General features: G+C 41.2%; 1 protein-coding gene across 17 annotated transcripts in view; it reads left to right on the plus strand.

The window, feature by feature from the left end:
- Positions 1-22500, plus strand: part of gek (serine/threonine-protein kinase gek) — a 320798-nt gene that overhangs the window by 115731 nt on the left and 182567 nt on the right. For 16 of the 17 annotated variants that reach the window (XM_076204399.1, XM_076204393.1, XM_076204402.1 and 13 more), the window contains exons 3-4: positions 15802-15970; positions 21016-21118. In XM_076204399.1, coding sequence (XP_076060514.1) covers positions 15802-15970; positions 21016-21118 — 272 coding nt within the window. Of the gene's footprint in view, positions 1-15801; positions 15971-21015; positions 21119-21315; positions 21337-22500 lie in introns of those variants that run through there. The other variant, XM_076204406.1, reaches the window with a different exon arrangement.

The raw sequence follows: 22500 nt of genomic DNA on the forward strand, positions 1-22500 counted from the left end.
TGAGTCGGGAAAGAAATGGCCAGGGCGGCGGACACATGGGTGAAGCGTCACCAGTGCTCTCAGCCAATATGTCTACGGCGGATCTTCGCATGGCAGGCTCACCAACCCAACCCACTAGTTGTTGATCCATATTATATAAATTATATATACATATAAGTGCATGTATGTGAATATATATGTATACATATGTACACATTCGAAAAACAACAATTGCCAGGTTACGCAAAAGTAGAGGGCTGTTCTTAAAACCACGTGGGAGAGCATGCCAGTTCAGAAAGGAGACCAGGTGCTTCGTTCTTGTTCCCTGCCTGCCTGCCTACCTTGGCCCCCTGGGAAAGCATCGTTCGGGCGTAATGAGGCCGCGCATAGCACGACACGGCACATCACATCACATCACAGCACAGCACAGCACAGCATAGGACCACTGCGGCGTGGCGTGGCGTGGTGGTGTAGCAGCATGGGCTCGACGGCCACGACGACGACGACGACGACGACGCATGTTGGCTTTACGCAGCGGCTGCCAAGTATATTTAGGCGCAGGAGAGAGAGAGAGAGAGAGGAAGGGAGAGGTGCTGGGCCCCGCCTGCCTCCCCACAAGAGTAAAATAAAAATAAAAAATAAGTAGAGGATCGGCCAAAAAAGTGACGTCTCCATAAATACCAGTGATAGGAAAAGGGAGGGAGGAAGAGTGTGGTTGATAGCAGTCATTGTGTGAGGGACAGGGAAGGTGGACGAGGAGGTAGAGGGATGGAAGACAGGAGGAGGAGGTGGAGAGGGAAAGGGGATGAGAGCGTAAGTTATTTCTGGTTCTATCTTTCTTTCTCTTTTAACCCCCTCCCCCCCTCCTGCCTCCGACACTTTCGGCAGGGGAAGAAGTGCCTGGGAGGTAGGGGGGGGGGAGGCTGCGAGTTCAACACCCCAGCGGGCCTCTGGAGAAGACCGTGGTGAGCAGGCTACGGCGGCGGGTACGCCGAACTCACTCCGTACGTACAACACGAGGCGGCTCGCGAGCGTAGGAAGCGGGTTTCACCTTTAATTTCCTTGGTGCTGGCTCGGCGGCGCTGTGCCGAGAGTATTCGAGTTTTATACAACTGCTCGCCTGTTTCATGCTAGGGGATTGTGTGTTCCTTACTGTGTAAAAAATAATATGAGATAATTCGTCTGGGGCTGCTTTTAACCAACGCCAACGTCCGTCGTATGGTACGTTGATCTCTTTGGACGCACTGGCGATATTTTATTATGGATAAATTGAAGAGAACCTAATTCATTTGAGAACCAGACTCCCTCATTTTATCCCACGAAAAAATAGGCCAGTAACCCATTTTCCCCAAAGAAGGAGGGAGGGAGGGAGGGAAGCTGATTTAAATCGCCTGGAGTTGGCCCAAACAGGACGTGACCGGGCTGGAGGGTTAGGAACTGTTGCTCTGTGGCCACTTTTGACATTCCGACATGTTACGATATCGGCGGGCGAGACACGATATCGGAGGTATTTACGAGTGTCTCCCCCCCCCCCCTGAGACTGATGTTGTGTCGAGGCCGGTTATCCTGTTCCGCCCTTATTATGAGATATTCACCGTATCATGTTGTCATCATTTTAGGAATTTTATGGGCACCCCTAAGGACCAGATTCGCGCAGTATTCTTTTATGGCTAGGGACTATAATTCGCTTTTAAAAAGGAGGCTGATATACTTTTAACTTTTACCGTCCCTCCATGTGCGAACATCGGTCTGGCCTTTATCATCTGTATGACGCGAGACCCCCTTTTGCTGCGATATTAAACCTCCGGGAAGAACAGTGGTAATGAATATGGGAACATTATGGCAGAAATGAAAGATATTTTGAAACGATGGGAAAAATATATTGAACTATTATTTGAGGACAGTAGAGGAAATAACCCACACATGGAAATGACTGGTCCACCGATATCAAGAGAGGGAATAAGATCGGCAGTAAAGAAAATGGGAAAGAAGAAAGGAGAAGGGGAAGATGGAAATGTTGTCTGTCGAGTTGGTGGAAGCTGCAGGGGAATTTGCAATTGAAAAAAAAATCACTCGACTAACAAACAAGATTTATGACACCGGACAAATACCTGATCTAATGAAGAGAACAATCTTCTTCGTTATTCCAAAGAAGGCTGGCACAACTGAGTGTTCAAAGTACAGAGCAATTGACATTACGAGTCAGATTAGTAAATAATACTGAGAATAGTATTGACGAGAATCAGAGGAAAACTACAAATAGACAATATAGAAGAACAATGGGGTTTAAAAAAGTACATACGTGCTTCGTTGACTTTGAAATAACATTGGACACGGTGAGACATGAAGACCAAACCTCAATGTTAAAAGAAAAGAAAATTGGTGGTAAAGACCTGCGTCGTGTGGACAGAAACTTATTTTGGGACCAAAGAGCAAATATAAGAATAGAAAACGGAACAGTAAAAAATAGTGGATATTAAAAGAGGGGTGAGGCAGTGCTGTGTGCTCTCGCCGGACTTATTTATTTCATATGTGGAATAGAAGAAATTAAAGAATTGGGGGTGAGGAATGTAAATGAATTATGCTGACGGTATGGTATTAATGTCCGAATCAAAAGGAAGGCTACAAACGCTGGTAGAAAAACTTCAGGAGGTATGTGACAGAAAAGGGTTAAAGATCAAAACAAATAAGCCCGGAGTAATGGTAGTGACGAAGAAAATGGAAACAATTGATACAGAGATACTAGATGGGAAAAACCTCAAGCAAATTCAATATTTCAAATATTTTGGGAGTACAATCACAGAGGATGGAAGACCAGAAAAGGAAATTAGAACACGAATAGGTAAAGCAAAAAAAGAGCATTTGGAAAACAAAAGAAGCCTCGATCAAACGTAGATATGAATTGGACCCTGAGATTATTATTATTTATTTATTTATTGTATGGTCGACGCCTACGGACAATAAACGCCGAAGTGAAAAAGAAGTGTGGTACTTTCGAAGGATGATAAGGATGTCATGAACTGAAAGGGTAACAAACGAAAAAGTTTTAAGAAGAGCCGGGGGGGGGGGGACAAAAATATCACTGACAGGAACCATCAAAAATCGACAACTTTCCTAGGCCATATAATCCGAGCAGGAGAACTGGGAAAAGTCATCCTAGTAAGAGAGATTGAAGGGGATCGTGGTAGACAGCGACAGACATATTTAGGTAGCATACTGCAGGACGATGGAGTGGGAATGAAAGTCCAAGACCTAACGAGATTGGCTCAAGATCGGAGAAGATGGAGTTCCATGGTCTTCGACGTCAAAGACGTGGCGGCATCTCGGAAAGGGAAGATTTCGACCCATGGGTTGAAGTGCTGTCGCCGGCGAAGTGCAGATACGAAACAATATGGTTCTGCCTTTCAAATATGCAGTGTGTTGTGGTGGATGTGGCTAGCGTTTGCCCGCGTTTCCATCACGCCCAGAATTATAACATTCAGAATATGTGGAATTTTGTTTAAGTAATTGAATATAAACTTCACTGATGGACATTTTTTTTCAAACCATCTTTTGGTCACTTAGCTCGGGGGATTGACGACTTGGCGTCACTGTAGAACCAAGTTAAGCCTCACTCACTCCCTTATCATTTCGGTGCCTTCCACCACTCGAGTTAAACAGGCAGGCTGCACATTGGACTCACTGATAAGCTTTTGTTCATATTGCCTGATTACATAGCTTCAACAAGTGAAGTCCAGTGTAGCTTGAAAATAAAATGATGACTATACCACAGATCAAGGATACGTGGTAATAGAAGAGATTTGTGTGAAACAGCAAATACTTCAAAATGGGAAGATAATGGAGATCCACTGCATTAGCGAACGGCGTCAATATTTGTACTGATTACGGTTTAATAAGCTGCACAGACGAACCAATCAAAGCAGCGAGATGGTTTTCGTTCTTATCGACAGAGCAATTTCGACTAACTAGTGTCTGTGAACAAACAACTGTGTTAGAAAAAACCCATTGTTGGTGTGATTCAGCTAAAACCCTTACAATTGTGTGGCAATTGAACGATGTGTGTGTTAACACTGGATGACTTTTGTTTCAGTAATTTTACGTATGAACATACATAGGGTCCTCCCCCCCCCCCAAGTTATTATAAAGGAGGTACATCAAGCCAAGGCAGCACCCACCGATCACCCTATTTACAAGCTACGCGAAATAAGAATGTGGTAACTTATTTTGTCTTTGGTCGTTATAATATGCGTTAACAGTACATACATACATACATACATACATACATACATACATACATACATACATACATTCATATACCAGAAACCTTTTTCCCCCCTTACACGGGGGGTAGCCAAAAAGAAAAAGGCATAGAAACCACTCCCACCCATTCCACCCCCTACATATTCCACTCCCCTCCACCCTCCTCCCTCCCTCCCAGTAATGAGAATAAACCCGAAATTGTATTTACTTGAAATAAAATCATAATGTTCGAAGTCAAACCAGCGTTTTTAACCACACGTCCAGTTGTACACGTCCAAAATGGACTTCACATATTTTGATTTGATATTCACTTATTTGAGAAGTAAGTTTAGTTTTTAAATTGACATTCCCTATTTTGAATTATAGATCAGTAGTTTTGATTTGAACTTATTTTAACTTGGTCTGCAAGTATTCTTGGTATGAATTTAACTTTTAAATTGAAATTCACCCAATTTGAAATATAGTTTAGTTGTTTAAATTTAAACCTCATTTTTTATTTGATAATGAAAATATGTATTTGTAAAGTGAGAGAGAGAGGGATAGGAAAGACAAGAGAGAGAGAGAGAGAGAGAGAGAGAGAGAGAGAGGGGGGGGTGGCGGGGGACACCATCAGTACTGCAGCAGCCAAGACGCAAGAAGTCGTTGAGCAAGAGTGGCTGTTCCAATGCGTGCCGCTGTGGCCCGTTCGGCATGTGTCACGCCTTGTAACCACCAAGACTGGATCCATCCATCCATCCCCCAACGGTTGCCGGCGACGACGCCGCCATTCATGACTGTGGCCAAACACGTGTCGCGCGCGGCGGCAAACACCTTTTGTCATCATTTGCTTTAAAACCAAGCCATTTGTTTTGCGCCAGTCAATTGCGATATTACAGACTACATATATATAACTTGTGTACATTTTTTTGTAAATGAACTGCATAATTGTTTACATGTTTTTTGTAGATGAACTGCATAATCTTCGCAAACTTCTCCAGCTTCTGCCTGGTCTGTGCCTTGCTTACCCTCCTGCTCCATCTCTTCTTTTTCGACCACTTGCGCTGCCCAGTTCCACTCCCGGTCTCGTATCCAAAGACTGGAGGAGACTGTAAGAGACCATACGGTTTACACTAGGCAGTTCCATGTCCATTACCACCTACCATCCCCATCTATAAAGTTGTCTAACCTTCTCTTAAAACAACCAAATAGTGCGAGCGCTCACACTACATCATGGTTACTAAGCCGTTCACCACTCTTTTGGTAAACTAGTTCTTGTTGATTTCCTTCTTAAATCTGCAATATCTTCCACACTACTTTGCTACCTTACCAACTTCATTTCTTTCCTATCTTTCAGTGTAATTCCCATTACCGTACTGTTTCTGCACTCTAAAGGTTTATCTATCCCCATCGTCTATATCAGTTTTCAAGTTTCACAGCCAAGGATCACAGGTGGCTGGGATTGTAAACTTCGTGTGTCAGGTATGATGCAGATACCTCTCATGATTTTTATTTACTGATCAAACATTAAAAGGCTAATGGTGAGGCATCTTTTTATCTTTTATTTTCATGATTCATCAGCATTAGCTTAAGTAGTTGTACTCGTCTTTAAGACCATTTGTGATGGGCGGGGCGGCGGCTATCTGAAGTTGCGTTCCTGAAGCCGTGGTCACGCGGAACTCGGGAAACTTAATGTTGCAGTGATGCACATTGTTGCTGTTATAAACTACTTTACCAGCGCCTCTATCCTCGATACAGGTGCTGGAACAGTGTTCTGGTGCCACGTTCTGTTAGAACCTCACAATTCATTACGAGAAGGCAAAACTAGCAGCTATGAATAAATTAGAAGTCAGCACGTCTTTATTGGAAGTATTTTCAATTGGTGGATATCACGTCTTACAGAGGAAAGTGGGAAATCCCGTGCATTATGCAAAAACAATGGGCAGTCCACTGTTAACCCTGTGGCGGTTTCTGGCAGAAAGAAAATTCAGCAGAACCACTTCCTACATATTTGGGGGACTTTTTTTGGTAGGGTGCGGGGGACAACCGACTCAGTAGAAACTAAAAAAGGAAAATGAGCTCTACCAAAAAAACCGCCAGCATAGTTTTTCTGTTAGGGCGGGGTAAGGGCAGAGCTTGAATTTTCTATTGAAAATTAATATTATATATATATATATATATATATATATATATATATATATATATATATATATATGTGTGTGTGTGTGTGTGTGTATATATATATATATATATATATATATATATATATGTATATATAAATATATATATATATATACGTGCACATACTAGCTAAATGCAATATCATAGCGGTGGGTTGAACGCGATATTTCGTGTAGATGTATGTAATTCGAGCATACAAATATAAGAAAATCGTACTCAACTTATATCTCTCTTGATAGCGCATTGGTTTAAGTCACTGTAACTTTGTTACGGGTTAGCTGGGTTCGAATCCTCAGCTCGTCCACGTTTCAATTTCCAACAAAATGTCTCCATCGAGCGATTCTTCAGTCTCGATTGCGATGGCATGGAATTAAAAGTTGTTTGTGGTTGAATAAAGATATATATATATATATATATATATATATATATATATATATATATATATATATATATATATATATATATATATATATATGACAGTATCCAACCATACCTAACAACCTTGACCTAGGCTTAGGTTTGGGTAGGTTAGAGTTATTTTATGTTCTATTGGGATATATATTACCAAATATTTGGTTGGAAATTAACTTTTATCAAGTCCCCCTTCCCATGGAATTCTCAAATATAAGTTGAGTTTGTGTATATGTTTCTGGTGTACCTTGGTGTAGCTTGATCTAATGCTACATATTACCATTAGAAAATATGTCAAGCCAGAAACAGTCTCTCCCCTTGTTATTGGATACACCTGAATACTTTAAAATAACATTATCTTCCCGGAAGAAAATTAAATGATTTTCCTTGCTTTCGCACACAATCAAAGGAAACGAACATAATCATAATTTCACTTTTTCAAAATATTAAATATGTATTTGGAAAATATATTGGCTAAAATGATTAAAACGTATAACAAATCTTACTTTTCTAATGCTTTATTGAAACTTGCCTTCGATATTGTCTCAGGTCGCTGAAATTTTGGTCAATAGCATTCGGGAGAAGCTTCTTATCAATTTACGAGGAATTCATTGTATTAACAGTCATTTCTTGCAACCGATCTGACCACGGCTATACAAATCATAATGCCTTATCTAATCAGAGTTGAATGTATTTTATCTACATTATCAAGATGCAGCAGAAAGTCCAGCTCTAATTGACAGATAGATTTTATCGGAACATAACTGGCCTGACATTTTTCCCATAGTATGAAATCTTTCACATTTTGAATTTGTATTGCTTGAGAGCTCGTTAAGATTGTCTCCAGTTGGCTTAATTATTATTATGAAATGCATGACTATCCCATTTGTCTTGCCAATTCATACTTCGTGTATTTTATGATTTTTTGTGAGAAACCGAGAGAAAAGCTAGCTGTGCTTGGCAGGATAGATTTTGTTGTTGGAACATGCCCATTTGCGTTGTCTTCCAAAAGTTGAATTTGTCTACATATGTAAAAGAACTGCAGAAAGGCAAATAAAAATAAACTAAAATAGAATGCCTGTCATTATTTGGTGCATAAAATATTTCATCTGCGGTAATCAGTGCGTGTTTTCTGTATCATCTTGCGGTAGAATCATAAAGGTGATAAAGGAGAAATTTAAGTAAGGTTCCAGAAAGGATTGGTCGTGGAAAATAAGTGATCAACATTCTTCATTGCCATAATTAAAGAATGATGCGTGACTACTCGTAAAGGCAAGCTTGTTGAGGTCTAGTTTACATCCATCAGCTGCCACTCGTCTCGTTTAAGAGAAAATGGGTCAGTTTGAGGGGTGAACATAACAAAGCCACGAGTGACCCGATCGAGAACATCAGACTGGTTTCAAATGGCTTATAATTGACAAAATCCGTAACACATAAGTTCATCAACATATCACAGTGTAAGGAAAGGCAATTTTTCTTCAGAGTTACATGCAATTATTATTGATAGGAAAATACGCCGCAATGTAGGATTCTGCTCTTTCGGACCCCGAAGAATTGCGGCAGCCGGTGTTTGTGGCAGTAAATATACCCCCACGTGATAGCGCCATTTTTTTTTCTTTTTGTCATTTTGAGATCTTTATCATGTCAGATTAGGCTGGATTAGGTTAATCTCTCAGGATAGGTTAGGGTACGTATAACTCACATTTTTATGCATCAGAGATTGGTACGTATACAAGGGGAGGGAGAATATTGCGTAGTGTAGTGGATTCTGTGCTGGAACCCATCATGTCGGCCAATTTTTTTTTCTTGTTTAATTTACCCAGATAAAAACTTATTGGCGAAAGAAACAATCGAAAAAATGGTACAGTTGATAAATAAAAAATACATTTCTTTTCGCGTGGATTACTGATTTGCAGTACAAAAAATTAATTATGATGATCACCTGTAAAAATGGTTCGTTTTTTTTTTTCTTGGCTCAAGCAATTTTATTCTATTTTATTATTTTCTGGTGTAAGAGTAGGTAGTAAAGACAAAAGCTATGCAGACTAATCAGCCTTTGTTTTTGCACATACAGTACAACGACAAATTAAGTAAATATACACATCTCCACATTACTTTCAGTCGTACTGGAGAAATATAATTCATGTCCATTCTTCTGTATCTATTGAAGGAAGATCGAAGAGTACTGCCCTCAGAAATAATCTGAAACCAGTGCAAGATGTGACGCCGAAAATTCCATGAATAAAGGGAGAAACAAACTTAGTCTGATATATTTTGCATCAATATATTACCATGTTTAATAGATAACATAACAGTTTACGTTTTTAATCTATTTGGACATACCCTCTGTGAATAGCTAGTAGTTCAATTTCAGACTACCCGCTGTTAGTTCATTTAGCAGAGGAAAATTGTGTACTGACAACCCTGTCCCGTATATGGACGACCGTCGTTAATGGGGTGTGTGTATGGCACCAGAAACATATGCTTCTGCCATGATCTGAATCAGTTCTTCTTATTGAAAGGGGGTGGAGAAAATGAGGTCGACGAGTATTGCTGTCGTCGTCGTCGTCCTCATCATCATCATCATCATCATCATCATCATCACCATCACCATCACCATCACCATCATTGGAGTTTGGACGGTTTTATAGTAGGTTATGGTTGGGTAACAGGTTATAGGTTGTGGTTAGGTTATAGATTGTGGTCTAGTAATAGGATGTGGTTAGGTTGTGGTCTAGTTATAAGTTATGGTTGGATATGATAGGCTAAGTTATGTGTCCCAAAATCCCTGGACAGTGGAAGGAGGAGGGGATGGTTGAGGGGCATGAGAATTCTCGTACATCGGGAAATTGGCGAAGGGGGATAGCTGCAGTTGGGAGCCAAAATCCAGCAAATTTGGGACGCCAGCCGGGACCACGCACATTCCCTTCAAGTCGTGTGTGTAAATTGCAGAGGACGAGAGAAATGTTTGTAAAAAAAAAAGGGGGGGGGGGAGCAAACTCGTGTAAATCACAGTCCTAGGGCTAATTAAACAGAACTTACTACATTGATTTTATTATGATTCAAGATATCTCCACAATCAGTGGCATGCAATAAATATTCAAGTTTCTTCAATACGTATACTATAACATGAATGTATTTTACAATGATTCACATATCAACTAGGTGGGCAAGATACAACATACATATTTGGTTGGAGACTTCCTACCTAGCTAGCCCCGCGCGCTCTAAGACAGCTAATACAATAAGATAATACCTCTGATTAACCCTTTGGCCTCTCCTTTAATAGTGCATCTGACTGGTGATGTCTTCAAATGAGTGGATGCCCTCAGTTGAACAAGAAGCTGTTGATATTCGTGGATCCATGCGTCGCATAGGGGTGGTGGGAACCATGCCTGTCCTTAGTTGATAGCATTGAGCACATGTTGGGGAGGGTAATCGAGTCCAAGGATTTCATTTCCCCGATTTCGTTGATCTCTCAGTACTTCGTCAATCTTCCTAAGCATGTAAGTTCAATGCATTGGATCACTGGAGTGGGGTTGCCAATGAACCCCGACTGAACTTGTAGATTCTAATTTCGGGGCACGTCATGATGCACATTTTGGGGGGCACGTCACAAAGCACATTTTCTTGTTTTTGTAAGTTTCCGGGACACTCAAAAAACAAGTCACTGTAATGTGATTGGCGATGGCCAATGACGAGAATAATTTGTTCATGCTCATGGGTATTTGTACACTGGTGAGGCAGCAAGGTCCACAGAGGACGTGTTCTATGGGAGAGTGTGGCATGCCTACTGCCTACTGCGTGATATGAGTGGCATCAAGCATGAGGAACAGTACTTTGTTTTTCGGCGGGCCCTTTTCCAGTCGTTAAATTGCAAGAGGAATGTGACGCAACATCTAGGCAGAAGTTGAGGCAATTCTAATAGTGTAGTGAGGTGACTAGTTACAAGAAAGGGACACATGATCCTAACTAGTCTCATTAAAACTAGCCTAGATGAGAAGTGGCAAGCGCACAGATGGGGGTTATGAAATGCAGTGGACCCTCCAACCAAAACAATGAGAAATAAGAGCAAATGTTAATACATAGGTAAGATGTATCAATCCTAATCATAAAGTACAAGGACACAAAAATGTAATATGGAGAATTAGTTAAACTAATTGAAAAGTTGAGACATTTCAATCTTAACATTATAACACATGTGATGACTTCAATCATGAGCTTACGAAGAGATCTTGGAAGATGAGGGGGTGGGAGATTCCTGAGTAAATAGAAGATAGACTTGACAAGGCACTGCAACCAATTAGTGCTAAACTCTCACAACAGTTGCTGGGGGAGAAGAGGGAGCAGAAATACCAAGAAGTAGTTATTGGAGGCCTTAAGACATCTAGTGCTTCCATAGAATGAAAGAAAAGTACTAGCCGAAGGGGCTGAAAAGAGATGAAAGGAAATGGGAAGCACTAGGCAGTGTGTCACAATGCCAAAGTTGTGACATTATGGTTTGGTTAGGGTATGACTAGGTTAGGTTAGGCTATGGTAAGCAGTGGCAGATCCAGGATCAAAATTGGGGGAGTGAAGCTAACCTGAATATTGTCAATGCAGATGACGCTGGGGGGGCTCACGTTAATTTTGTAAATATAGATGGCGCTTTTAAAGGGTTGTACTCTATAGCATGAATGCAATGATTTTGAATATAAATTGAAGTATATGTTCTCACTTTATTTATTTATCTATTTTTTTTTTTTTTTAATTATGCATTTTAAAGATTTACCTTCAATGATGTGTTGAATATACTTCTACCACTGTAATACTGCTTTCTACCTTGTACTGGTGTACACATGGCAGGTTTCTTGACCTCTACAATTAGGTAATGAAAGAACAAATAGGGGGGGGGGATCTGCCAATGATGGTTAGGGTAGGCTATGGTAAGGTAAGGCTTAAGGTTGTGGTTTGGTTAGATTAGGAGGTGGCAAGGTTAGGCTGTAGTAAGGTTATGGTTTAGGCAAAGTTATTGTTTGTTTAAGGTTAAGTTATGGTAATGTTATGGTTAAGTTAGGTTATGTGTAGATTATGTTTATAATTATGCTAGATTTTGGTTAGGGTATGTTTAGGTTATGCTTGGGTTATAGTTAGGTTATGGATATGTTAGGATATGTTAGGTTATGGTTAGGTTATTTATATATCATATGGTTGGGTCAGGTTATGTTTGGGTTATGTTAGGCAGTTAATAGACTATGTTATTTTTGGCTTGGGTTAGGTTAAGATATGGTTGGGTTAGGTTAGGATATGGTTGGGTTAGGTTAGGATATGGTTGGGTTAGGTTAGGATATGGTTGGGTTAGGTTAGGATATGGTTGGGTTAGGTTAGGATATGGTTGGGTTAGGTTAGGATATGGTTGGGTTAGGTTAGGATATGGTTGGGTTAGGTTAGGATATGGTTGGGTTAGGTTAGGATATGGTTGGGTTAGGATAGGATATGGTTGGGTTAGGATATGGTTGGGTTAGGATATGGTTGGGTTAGGTTAGGTTAGGATATGGTTGGGTTAGGTTAGGTTAGGATATGGTTGGGTTAGGTTAGGATATGGTTGGGTTAGGATAGGATATGGTTGGGTTAGGTTAGGATAGGATATGGTTGGGTTAGGTTAGGTTAGGACATGGTTGGGTTAGGTTAGGACATGGTTGGGTTACGTTAGGTTAGGACATGGTTGGGTTACGTTAGGTTAGGACATGGTTGGGTTAGGTTAGGATATGGCTGGGTTAGGTTAGGATAAGGCCAGGTTAGGTTAGGTTAGGATATGGCTGGGTTAGGTAGGTTAGGATATGGCTGGGTTAGGTAGGTTAGGATATGGCTGGGTTACTTGTAGGTTAGGATATGGTCGGGTTATGTTAGGATATGGTTGGGTTAGGTTAGGATATGGTTGGGTTAGGTTAGGATATGATTGGGTTAGGTTAGGATATGGTTGAGTTAGGTTAGGATATGGTTGAGTTAGGTTAGGATATGGTTGGGATAGGATATGGTTGGGTTAGGTTAGGATATGGTTGGGTTATTTTAGGATATGGTTGGGTTATTTTAGGATATGGTTGGGTTAGGTTAGGATATGGTTGGGTTAGGTTAGGATATGGTTGGGTTAGGTTAGGATATGGTTGGGTTAAGTTAGGTTAGGATATGGTTGGGTTAAGTTAGGTTAGGATATGGTTGGGTTAGGTTAGGTTAGGATATGGTTGGGTTAAGTTAGGTTAGGATATGGTTGGGTTAGGTTAGGATATGGTTGGGTTAGGATATGGTTGGGTTAGGTTAGGATATGGCTGGGTTAGGTTAGGTTAGGATATGGTTGGGTTAGGTTAGGATATGGTTGGGTTAGGTTAGGATATGGTTGGGTTAGGTTAGGATATGATTGGGTTAGGTTAGGATATGGTTGAGTTAGTTTAGGATATGGTTGGGTTAGGTTAGGATATGGTTGGGTTAGGTTAGGATATGGTTGGGTTAGGTTAGGATATGGTTGGGTTAGGTTAGGATATGGTTGGGTTAGGTTAGGATATGGTTGGGTTAGGTTAGGATATGGTTGGGTTAGGTTAGGATATGGTTGGGTTAGGTTAGGTTAGGATATGGTTGGGTTAGGTTAGGTTAGGATATGGTTGGGTTAGGTTAGGTTAGGATATGGTTAGGTTAGGTTAGGATATGGTTGGGTTAGGTTAGGTTAGGATATGGTTGGGTTAGGTTAGGTTAGGATATGGTTGGGTTAGGTTAGGTTAGGATATGGTTAGGTTAGGATATGGTTGGGTTAGGTTAGGTTAGGATATGGTTGGGTTAGGTTAGGATATGGTTGGGTTAGGTTAGGTTAGGTTAGGTTAGGTTAGGATATGGTTGGGTTAGGTTAGGTTAGGATATGGTTGGGTTAGGTTAGGTTAGGATATGGTTGGGTTAGGTTAGGTTAGGATATGGTTGGGTTAGGTTAGGTTAGGATATGGTTGGGTTAGGTTAGGTTAGGATATGGTTGGGTTAGGTTAGGTTAGGATATGGTTGGGTTAGGTTAGGTTAGGATATGGTTGGGTTAGGTTAGGTTAGGATATGGTTGGGTTAGGTTAGGTTAGGATATGGTTGGGTTAGGTTAGGTTAGGATATGGTTGGGTTAGGTTAGGTTAGGATATGGTTGGGTTAGGTTAGGATATGGTTGGGTTAGGTTAGGATATGGTTGGGTTAGGTTAGGTTAGGATAGGATATGGTTGGGTTAGGTTAGGTTAGGTTAGGACATGGTTGGGTTACGTTAGGTTAGGACATGGTTGGGTTAGGTTAGGATATGGCTGGGTTAGGTTAGGATATGGCCGGGTTAGGTTAGGTTAGGATATGGCTGGGTTAGGTAGGTTAGGATATGGCTGGGTTAGGTAGGTTAGGATATGGCTGGGTTACTTGTAGGTTAGGATATGGTCGGGTTACGTTAGGATATGGTTGGGTTAGGTTAGGATATGGTTGGGTTAGGTTAGGATATGATTGGGTTAGGTTAGGATATGATTGGGTTAGGTTAGGATATGGTTGGGTTAGGTTAGGATATGGTTGGGTTAGGTTAGGATATGGTTGGGTTAGGTTAGGATATGGTTGGGTTAGGTTAGGATATGGTTGGGTTAGGTTAGGATATGGTTGGGTTAGGTTAGGATATGGATGGGTTAGGTTAGGATATGGTTGGGTTAAGTTGTTAGGATATGGTTGGGTTAAGTTAGGATATGGTTGGGTTAGGTTAGGATATGGTTGGGTTAGGTTAGGATATGGTTGGGTTAGGTTAGGATATGGTTGGGTTAGGCTAGGATATGGTTGGGTTAGGCTAGGATATGGTTGGGTTAGGCTAGGATATGGTTGGGTTAGGGTAGGATATGGTTGGCTTAATCTAGGTAATGGGATAGGTTAGGTTATGGTTGGGTTATGTTATGTTAGGGTTGGGTTACTTTAGATTATGGTTAGGTTCCAGTAGGTCATGGTTGGGTTACATTAGGTTAAGGTTGGGATAGGTTAGGTTCTGATCGGTTACATTAGATTGTGGTTAGGTGGGTGGGTTGGTTATGGTTGGGTTACATTAGGTTATGGATTTCGTATTGCATGATTAGGTTATAGTTAATTTAGGTTGATTTAGAGTAATATTCACCATATCCAAGCTGAAGGAAAGACTAACTGGTCACTTCCCCAAACAGTCCAAAAGTTTCTTCACAAAGATCTGTTTTAGTGACTATAGACCATTGCCAGCTGGCTGTGGGTTTTTCCATTAAGCCATAATTATTATTATTCCTTGTACAGTCAGTTGGCTAGGCTGAGGACCACTTTGGTGGCTACTCTTTATATTAAGTTTTTCATGTATCTTTCCTATTGTGTGGAGGCCATGTGACTGCTGCATACTCTAGTTTGAGGCAGATAAGGTTTGTGGCTAGTTATTTGATTAAATCTTTGTCATTGTAATGAACTGCCACTTGTGTGTTTGTTTACAACTCATATGTCTCTGGGTTTGTGATTGTTTAATTTTCTATTGTATATCTCCATGATGGTTTTATCATAATTTTACTAGTTATTTGATTACATCTTTGTCATTGTAATGAACTGCCACTTGTATGTTTGTTTACAACTCGTATGTCTCTGGGTTTGTGATTGTTTAATTTTCTATTGTATAACTCCATGATGGTTTTATCATCATTTTACTCATGCCTAGAAATTTGCAATCTCATTTTTTTTTACATTCAGTTTTATCTTGCACTCATGGCTCCAATTATAAACCTTGTTTAGATCTTCCTGTAACAATGTGGTCTTACTGATAAAACATAATCCACTTCAAATTTATTAATGTTTGAATATTATGAATATTCCAAAAATATTAAACAATAGGTTTGTCAGTAGAGGCCTATCTAATACAGTGGAAAATCTTTAATATTTTTTAAAAATAACTGATGATAAATGAGTTTTCAAGTCTCATTTATGCAATAGAGATATGCTAATAAGATGACCTTTTTATTGCAGTTAAACCTGTGGTGCAACGTGTCAAGACCTTACGTCTCACAAGGGATGACTTTGAGGTGATTAAGGTGATTGGCCGTGGTGCATTTGGGGAGGTCTGTGTGGTGAAACTGAAGGGCACAGATAAAGTGTTCGCCATGAAGATCCTCAACAAATGGGAAATGCTCAAAAGGTAAGGTAAAGTTGGAATGGAGAAAGTAATAGGATTGGGTAACATAGGATTGCTTTGATGACTTAGACAAACTAAAACGGTGGCTGAGACAAAATAGAATGGCAGCGTCTACTCAGAAATTTGATTACAGTAGAACCTCACCTTGCAAGCATCTGACTAGTTGAACAAAGTAATTCATGAACAAAATATTAGATATTTTTTTGCTTCAGTAATAAACCAGAATATCAGTTGTCAATCAACCCGAATGGAGAAAAATGGGGCGAAATTCAAAGTTTTGTGGAAAAATATCTCCTTGATAAAGCTGAATCCAGCAGATCAGTAAATTTGCTTTGGTCCTTAACCATATTGGTTCTGGAACAGTTTTCTAGAATGGATTGTGGTTAAGAACTGAGTTTTTACTGTATTTCTATTAGTCTTGTGGGGGTCTTCAAAATAAATTTGCACAGAGCCTGTTTAATACTTCTACCTTTGCTAATAGTTTTCTCTGTATGATCCATATTTCTCTTCCTTTTTTCTAATCTCTTCTTGTAATTGATAAACTTATCTAATTCAACTACAAATTAAATTGTCACAGCTGCTGGGTAATTTAACCTCTTCAATATGAGTCCAATATTTGCATACACATCAGGTTGCCTGATGTACGATGATACATCACAATACGTGCATTACAGAATATAAAGCTACTGCTGTTATACTTGTTTTCTTTCACCCTGAACATAATGTCACAGAAAATGTGATCAAGCCTGTTCACAGAATACAGGGGTCACTGAGCTACATACATACATATACCAAGGCTTTTTCCCCCTTACAAGGGAGGTAGCCAAAAAGGAAAAGGCATGAAATCATTCCCACCCATTCCATCCCTGAATACACTCCACACCCCTCCACCCTCCCTCTCACTGAGCTACAACTACAAAATAGATATAATCAGGAAGCCGATGATGGCATTCTTGTATACCCCACTCATGGCTCATGACACATACATAGATGTCATGGTATTCAAGAGGTTGATAAATTAGCACTCACAGAAAATGGCCAGTTTATGATAGGCAAAGCTCCAAATTGAGGATTTGCATCTTCATTTTAGGGCGTGTGTAAGGGGTAGTATTATGATTAATATCTTATATTTGTTAATTTGAAATTAATGCAAATGTGGCAGGAAAAGATGGAGTGAAGGTGGAGGTAGAATGTAGATTGAGAGAAGCGAGTAAATGCCTTGGTGGATTAAAAAGTGTAATGTGGAATAGACATTTGGGAATGTATGCTAAGTGGAGACTGTATGAAGGAGTGATTGTGCCAACAGCACTGTATGGGGCAGAAACATGGAACATAAGAGAGGAAGAGAGAAGGAGTTGGAATGTGTTTGAGATGAGGTGTCTGAGAAGTATGACAGGGGTTACTAGGCTGGATAAAGTGAGAAATGAGGAGGTGAGGAGGAGAACAGGGGTGGAAAGGGAGTTGGGAGATAGTGTTGATGAAAGAGTATTAGGATGGTTTGGACACACGGAAAGAATGAGTGAAGAAAGACTAGTAAAAGAGGTATGGAAGGCAGATGTGGAGGGAGTGAACATGAAGGGACGTCCTAGGATGAGGTGGATGGATGGGGTGAAGGGGGCTTTGGGGAAGAGGGGAATGTCTGTTGAGGAAGGACGGGAGAGGACAGAAGACAGGGGTGAATGGAGAATGGTTGTATATGGATGATGTTGTGATGCATGAGGGGGATGGGGGGGGAGGTAGTATGTGTGAGCAAAATTTGACGCAGCCCGAAGGGATTTCTCCCCGTCTTCTCCTTTTCTGCATGAGGGGATGGAGATGGGGGGGTCGCCGATTTAATGAAGCAGCCTTGCTATGGATGTGCTGTGTCTTGTGACACTGCTTCTGACCCAGGGCAGTGGACAAGGTGCAGGGATGACCCATCATCCAGGAGGTGCTAAGATAAGAGGGAGGGTGGAGGGGTGTGGAGTGAATTCAGGGATGGAATGGGTGGGAATGATTTTATGCCTTTTCCTTTTTGGCTACCTAACTTGTACATACATACATACATATACCAAGGCTTTTTCCCCCTTCCAAGGGAGGTAGCCAAAAAGGGAAAGGCATAAAAACACTCCCACCCATTTCATCCCTAAATACACTCCACACCCCTCCCACCCTCCCTCTCATCTGAGCACCTCCTGGATGACGGGTCATCCCTGCACCCTGCCCACCGCCCTGGGTCAGAAGCAGTGTCGCAAGACACAGTACATCCACAGCAAGGCCGCTTCATTTAATCGGCGACCCCCCTCTCCGTCCCCCTTTGCATACAAGGCGAGGACGGGGAGAAATCCCTTCGGGCTGCGTCAAAATTTACTCACACATACTACCCCCCCCCCCCCCCCGCCCATTCCTCCTCATGCAGTCACAACATCATCCATATACAACCATTCTCCACTCACCTCTGTCTTCCATCCTCTCCCTTCCTTCCTCAACAGACATTCCCCTCTTCCCCAAAGCCCCCTTCACCCCATCCATCCACCTCATCCTAGGACGTCCCCTCATGTTCACTCCCTCCACATCTGCCTTCCATACCTCTTTTACTAGTCTTTCTTCACTCATTCTTTCCATGTGTCCAAACCATCCTAATATTCTTTCATCAACCCTATCTCCCAAATCCTTTTTCACCCCTGTTCTCCTCCTCACCTCCTCATTTCTCACTCTATCCAGCCTAGTAACCCCCACCATACTTCTCAGACACCTCATCGCAAACACATTCAAACTCCTTCTCTCTTCTCTTATGTTCCATGTTTCTGCCCCATACAGTGCTGTTGGCACAATCACTCCTTCATACAGTCTCCTCTTCGCATCCATTCCCAAATGTCTATTCCTCATTACACTCTTTAAACCACCAAGGCATTTACTCGCCTCTCTCAATCTACATTCTACCTCCACCTTCACTCCACCTTTTCCTGCTACACTTGCACCCAAGTATCTAAAACTATCCACTTCCTCCAGTCGCTCTCCCTTAATGTTCACTTCCAGTCTACTGCCACTTACACCCCTTGTACATCTCATCACCTTACTTTTACCCACATTTATCTTCAGCTTTCTTCTATCACATACTCTCCCAAACTCTGCCACCAGCTTCCTCAATCCCTCCTCTGACCCTGCCACAAGCGCAGTGTCGTCCGCAAACAACAGCTGGCTCACCTCCCACTTTTCTCCATTTTCTTTAACCATCTCCAATCCCTGACCCACTACCCTAGCATTCACCTCTCCCACCACCCCATCCATGTATAAGTTGAACAGCCAGGGCGACATAACGCATCCTTGACGAAGTTCCACCTTTACTTCAAACCACTCACTCTCTCCATTTCTAATCCTGACACATGCTCTACTACTCTCATAAAAACTCTTGACAGCTCCCAAAAGCTTTCCTCCTATCCCATAAATCTGCATAACCTCCCACAGTGCCTTTCTGTCTACCCTATCATAAGCCTTTTCCAGATCCATAAAAGCCCAAAAAACATCCTTCCCCTTTCCTTTAGCTTTCTCACATATCTGTCTTACCACAAAGATCTGATCTACACAACCTCTACCTGTCCTAAATCCACACTGTTCCTCACCAATTACTCCTTCTGTTCCTCTCCTAATCCTCTCAATTAAGATCCTCCCATAAGCCTTCCCTACTACACTTAATAGGCTAATCCCTCTGAAACTATTACATTCACACTTGTCCCCTTTTCCCTTGTAAAGAGGAACTATACAGGCACTTCTCCAGTCCTCCGGTACTCCACCCTCTCTCCAGCAAACATTAAATAACCTCACCAACCAATCCACCATCACTGAACCTCCCTTTTTCAGACATTCTGCATGGCATCCATCCAGACCAGGTGCCTTACCTGCTTTCATCATCTTTACAACTGCCTTCACCTCATCCTTCCTTATTTCTCCTCCATTCTCCTCACTCATCACTCTCATTTTCTTCGCATTTCCCACTGCAGCTATCTTTCCTTCCCTATCCTCCTTCACATTTAGCAACTCCCTAAAATATTCTGCCCATCTTCCCCTTACTGCCATCTCTTCCATTATCATCTCTCCATCTGTACCTTTTGCCTTTTCTTCCCTACTTGATTCGCCTCCTCTTCCTCTCTTAATTTCTTTCCAAAACATCTTTTTATTACTTTCAAAATTTTCTGTCATACTCCTACCCCATTTCACATCTGCTCTCCTCTTTGCCTCCTTTACCTTTTGCTTTACTTCTCTTTTCTTTGTACGTCTCATATGACTCCCCCGTCCTCTTTTGTAACCAATCTGTGAATGCTCGCTTCTTCTCTTCTACAACCTTCTTTGTTTCCTCATCCCACCATTCACTACCCTTTCTTCTATTTCCCCCTGTCCTTCTTGTTCCACACACCATCCTTGCACACTTTAAGACTCCCTCCTTGAACCATCCCCATTCCTCCTCCACACCCATCTCTGCTCTATCCTTTACTCCCTCCCACTCCTCCTTCAGCTTCTTTTCGTACTCCTTCTCCTTTTCCTTTTCGTTCAAGTTCACTCTAAGAACCTCCCTACCTTTTGTCCCTTTCCTCTTTCTCCATCTATCCTCCACTCTCAGCTTACCTTCCACCAAAAAATGATCTGATATTCCCCCACCCTCTCCCCTTAGCACATGTACATCCTTAACTCTTCCTATCATAATCCTATTTACCACTACATAATCCATTAGCGCTCTATCTACCACCCTTCCCTCCACCACCCTCTCCCATGTGTACTTATGCTTGACTTTCTTCCGAAACACTGTATTTGCTATCATCAACTCTCTTTCTAGACACATTTCCACCATCAACTCTCCACAACGATTCTTGTAAGGGGGAAAAAGCCTTGGTATATGTATGTATGAAATTAATCACATTTAGTGTGGAACACCATTTTTGTGGTTTTATTGATCATTAGTGTGGATAATATTATCCCAGCATGCCTTGCATTAGATGAGATTTATGAAAGTCCAAAGTATGTTTTGTTCATGTTATCTGTATTGGAAATACTAAAGCTTACATGGATTGCAGGGCTGAGACAGCGTGCTTCCATGAGGAAAGAGATGTTCTGGTGTTTGGTGATCGGAGGTGGATCACTAATCTCCATTATGCCTTCCAAGACGACAACAACCTGGTAAGTCAGTCAGTCCTACCACAGAATTTTTAGGAGTTACAGAAGTAGTCATATATACACAGTAACATTGAGTTAATTTAAAGCAGCCTTATCATTCACTAAGATAGCATCATATGTTCCATCTGACAAGATAACCCAGATAAGAATTAGGTAGTTGTGCAAGTACTGATAGTTCTTACAATGTCTTGGTGGTGGTGCAGCATATACTTGTATAGAAGGTGATATTTTAAATTACAAATTCTGTGAAACCCATGAAGATGGTGATTAACATCACAACCTTCTTGAGAAGAGTATTTTAACATGGCAGTCACAAGCACCACTAAATCATACAATAGCTTTGGAGTGGTCTCCTTCAGTACTTGAAATTGTGTTCACGAACCAGCAAGACCACCCTCGCAACATGACCAGCAGCCAATCCCCTCGACATTTCACTGTACTTAGCCACACTTCACCCACAAACAACTTGGGAAACCATAAACAACTTTCACTCTAACCACATCACAATAAAAACAATTGATCATAGAATTGAATGATAAAAGCACAACAATTCTCAGAAAGACATGAGATCAACTACAAAAAAAAAAAATGGACAAAATAGTGTGTGTGTGTGTGTGTGTGTTTTTTCATATATTTTTATATATGTTGAGTAAGGAAGGGAAAAGGCAGGAAATAGGGTTGAGTAGAGAGTGGCTGTGTATAGATGATATTGTGATGCAAGGAAAGGAGGGGTGGGGGATTGGTGGGGTAAGGAGTGGTTATGTATAAATGATATTTTGATGCAGCCCAAAGGGATCTCTCCCCATCTCTTTTTTCTGCATGAGGGGATGGAGAGGGGGTGTCACTGATTAATTAAAACAGCCTTGCTGTGGATGTGCTATGTTTTGCTGGAATGCTTCTGACCCAGGGCAGTAGGCACGATGCAGGGATGACCTGTCATCTATGAGGTGCTAAGATGAGAGGGAGGAAAGGGTGGTGGAGGGGAGTGGAATGGGTGGAGGTGTGGTGGATGGGAGTGGTTGCTTGCCTTTTGACTTAGCTACCTCCCTTGTAAGGGCGAAAAGCCCTTGTATAAATAGAATAGATGTATATATATTAATACACATATCAGAAGGTCATTTTCCCCTTAGGAAAATATTGAGTAGTGGAGAGGCTTACAGAGTCAAGAACTATAGTGAAGAGAAAATGCAAAAGATGTGTTTAGAAGAATAATGGTAGTGAACACAGTGTTTAAAAAAGTGGCAAGCATAAATATAATTGGGAAATGGTGGTGTATGTTAGGGTGGATGGGAGGACATTAATGGATTATGTAGTGGTACCCAAAGGGAGAAGAGTTTGGGATGTACATTATGTGAGAGAAATGAAATTGAGAGTGGAGGAGGAGA

The sequence above is a fragment of the Oratosquilla oratoria genome, chromosome 21 (genome assembly GCF_046742065.1).
Source record: "Oratosquilla oratoria isolate Oo_2021 chromosome 21, ASM4674206v1, whole genome shotgun sequence".
NCBI lineage: Eukaryota > Metazoa > Arthropoda > Malacostraca > Stomatopoda > Squillidae > Oratosquilla > Oratosquilla oratoria.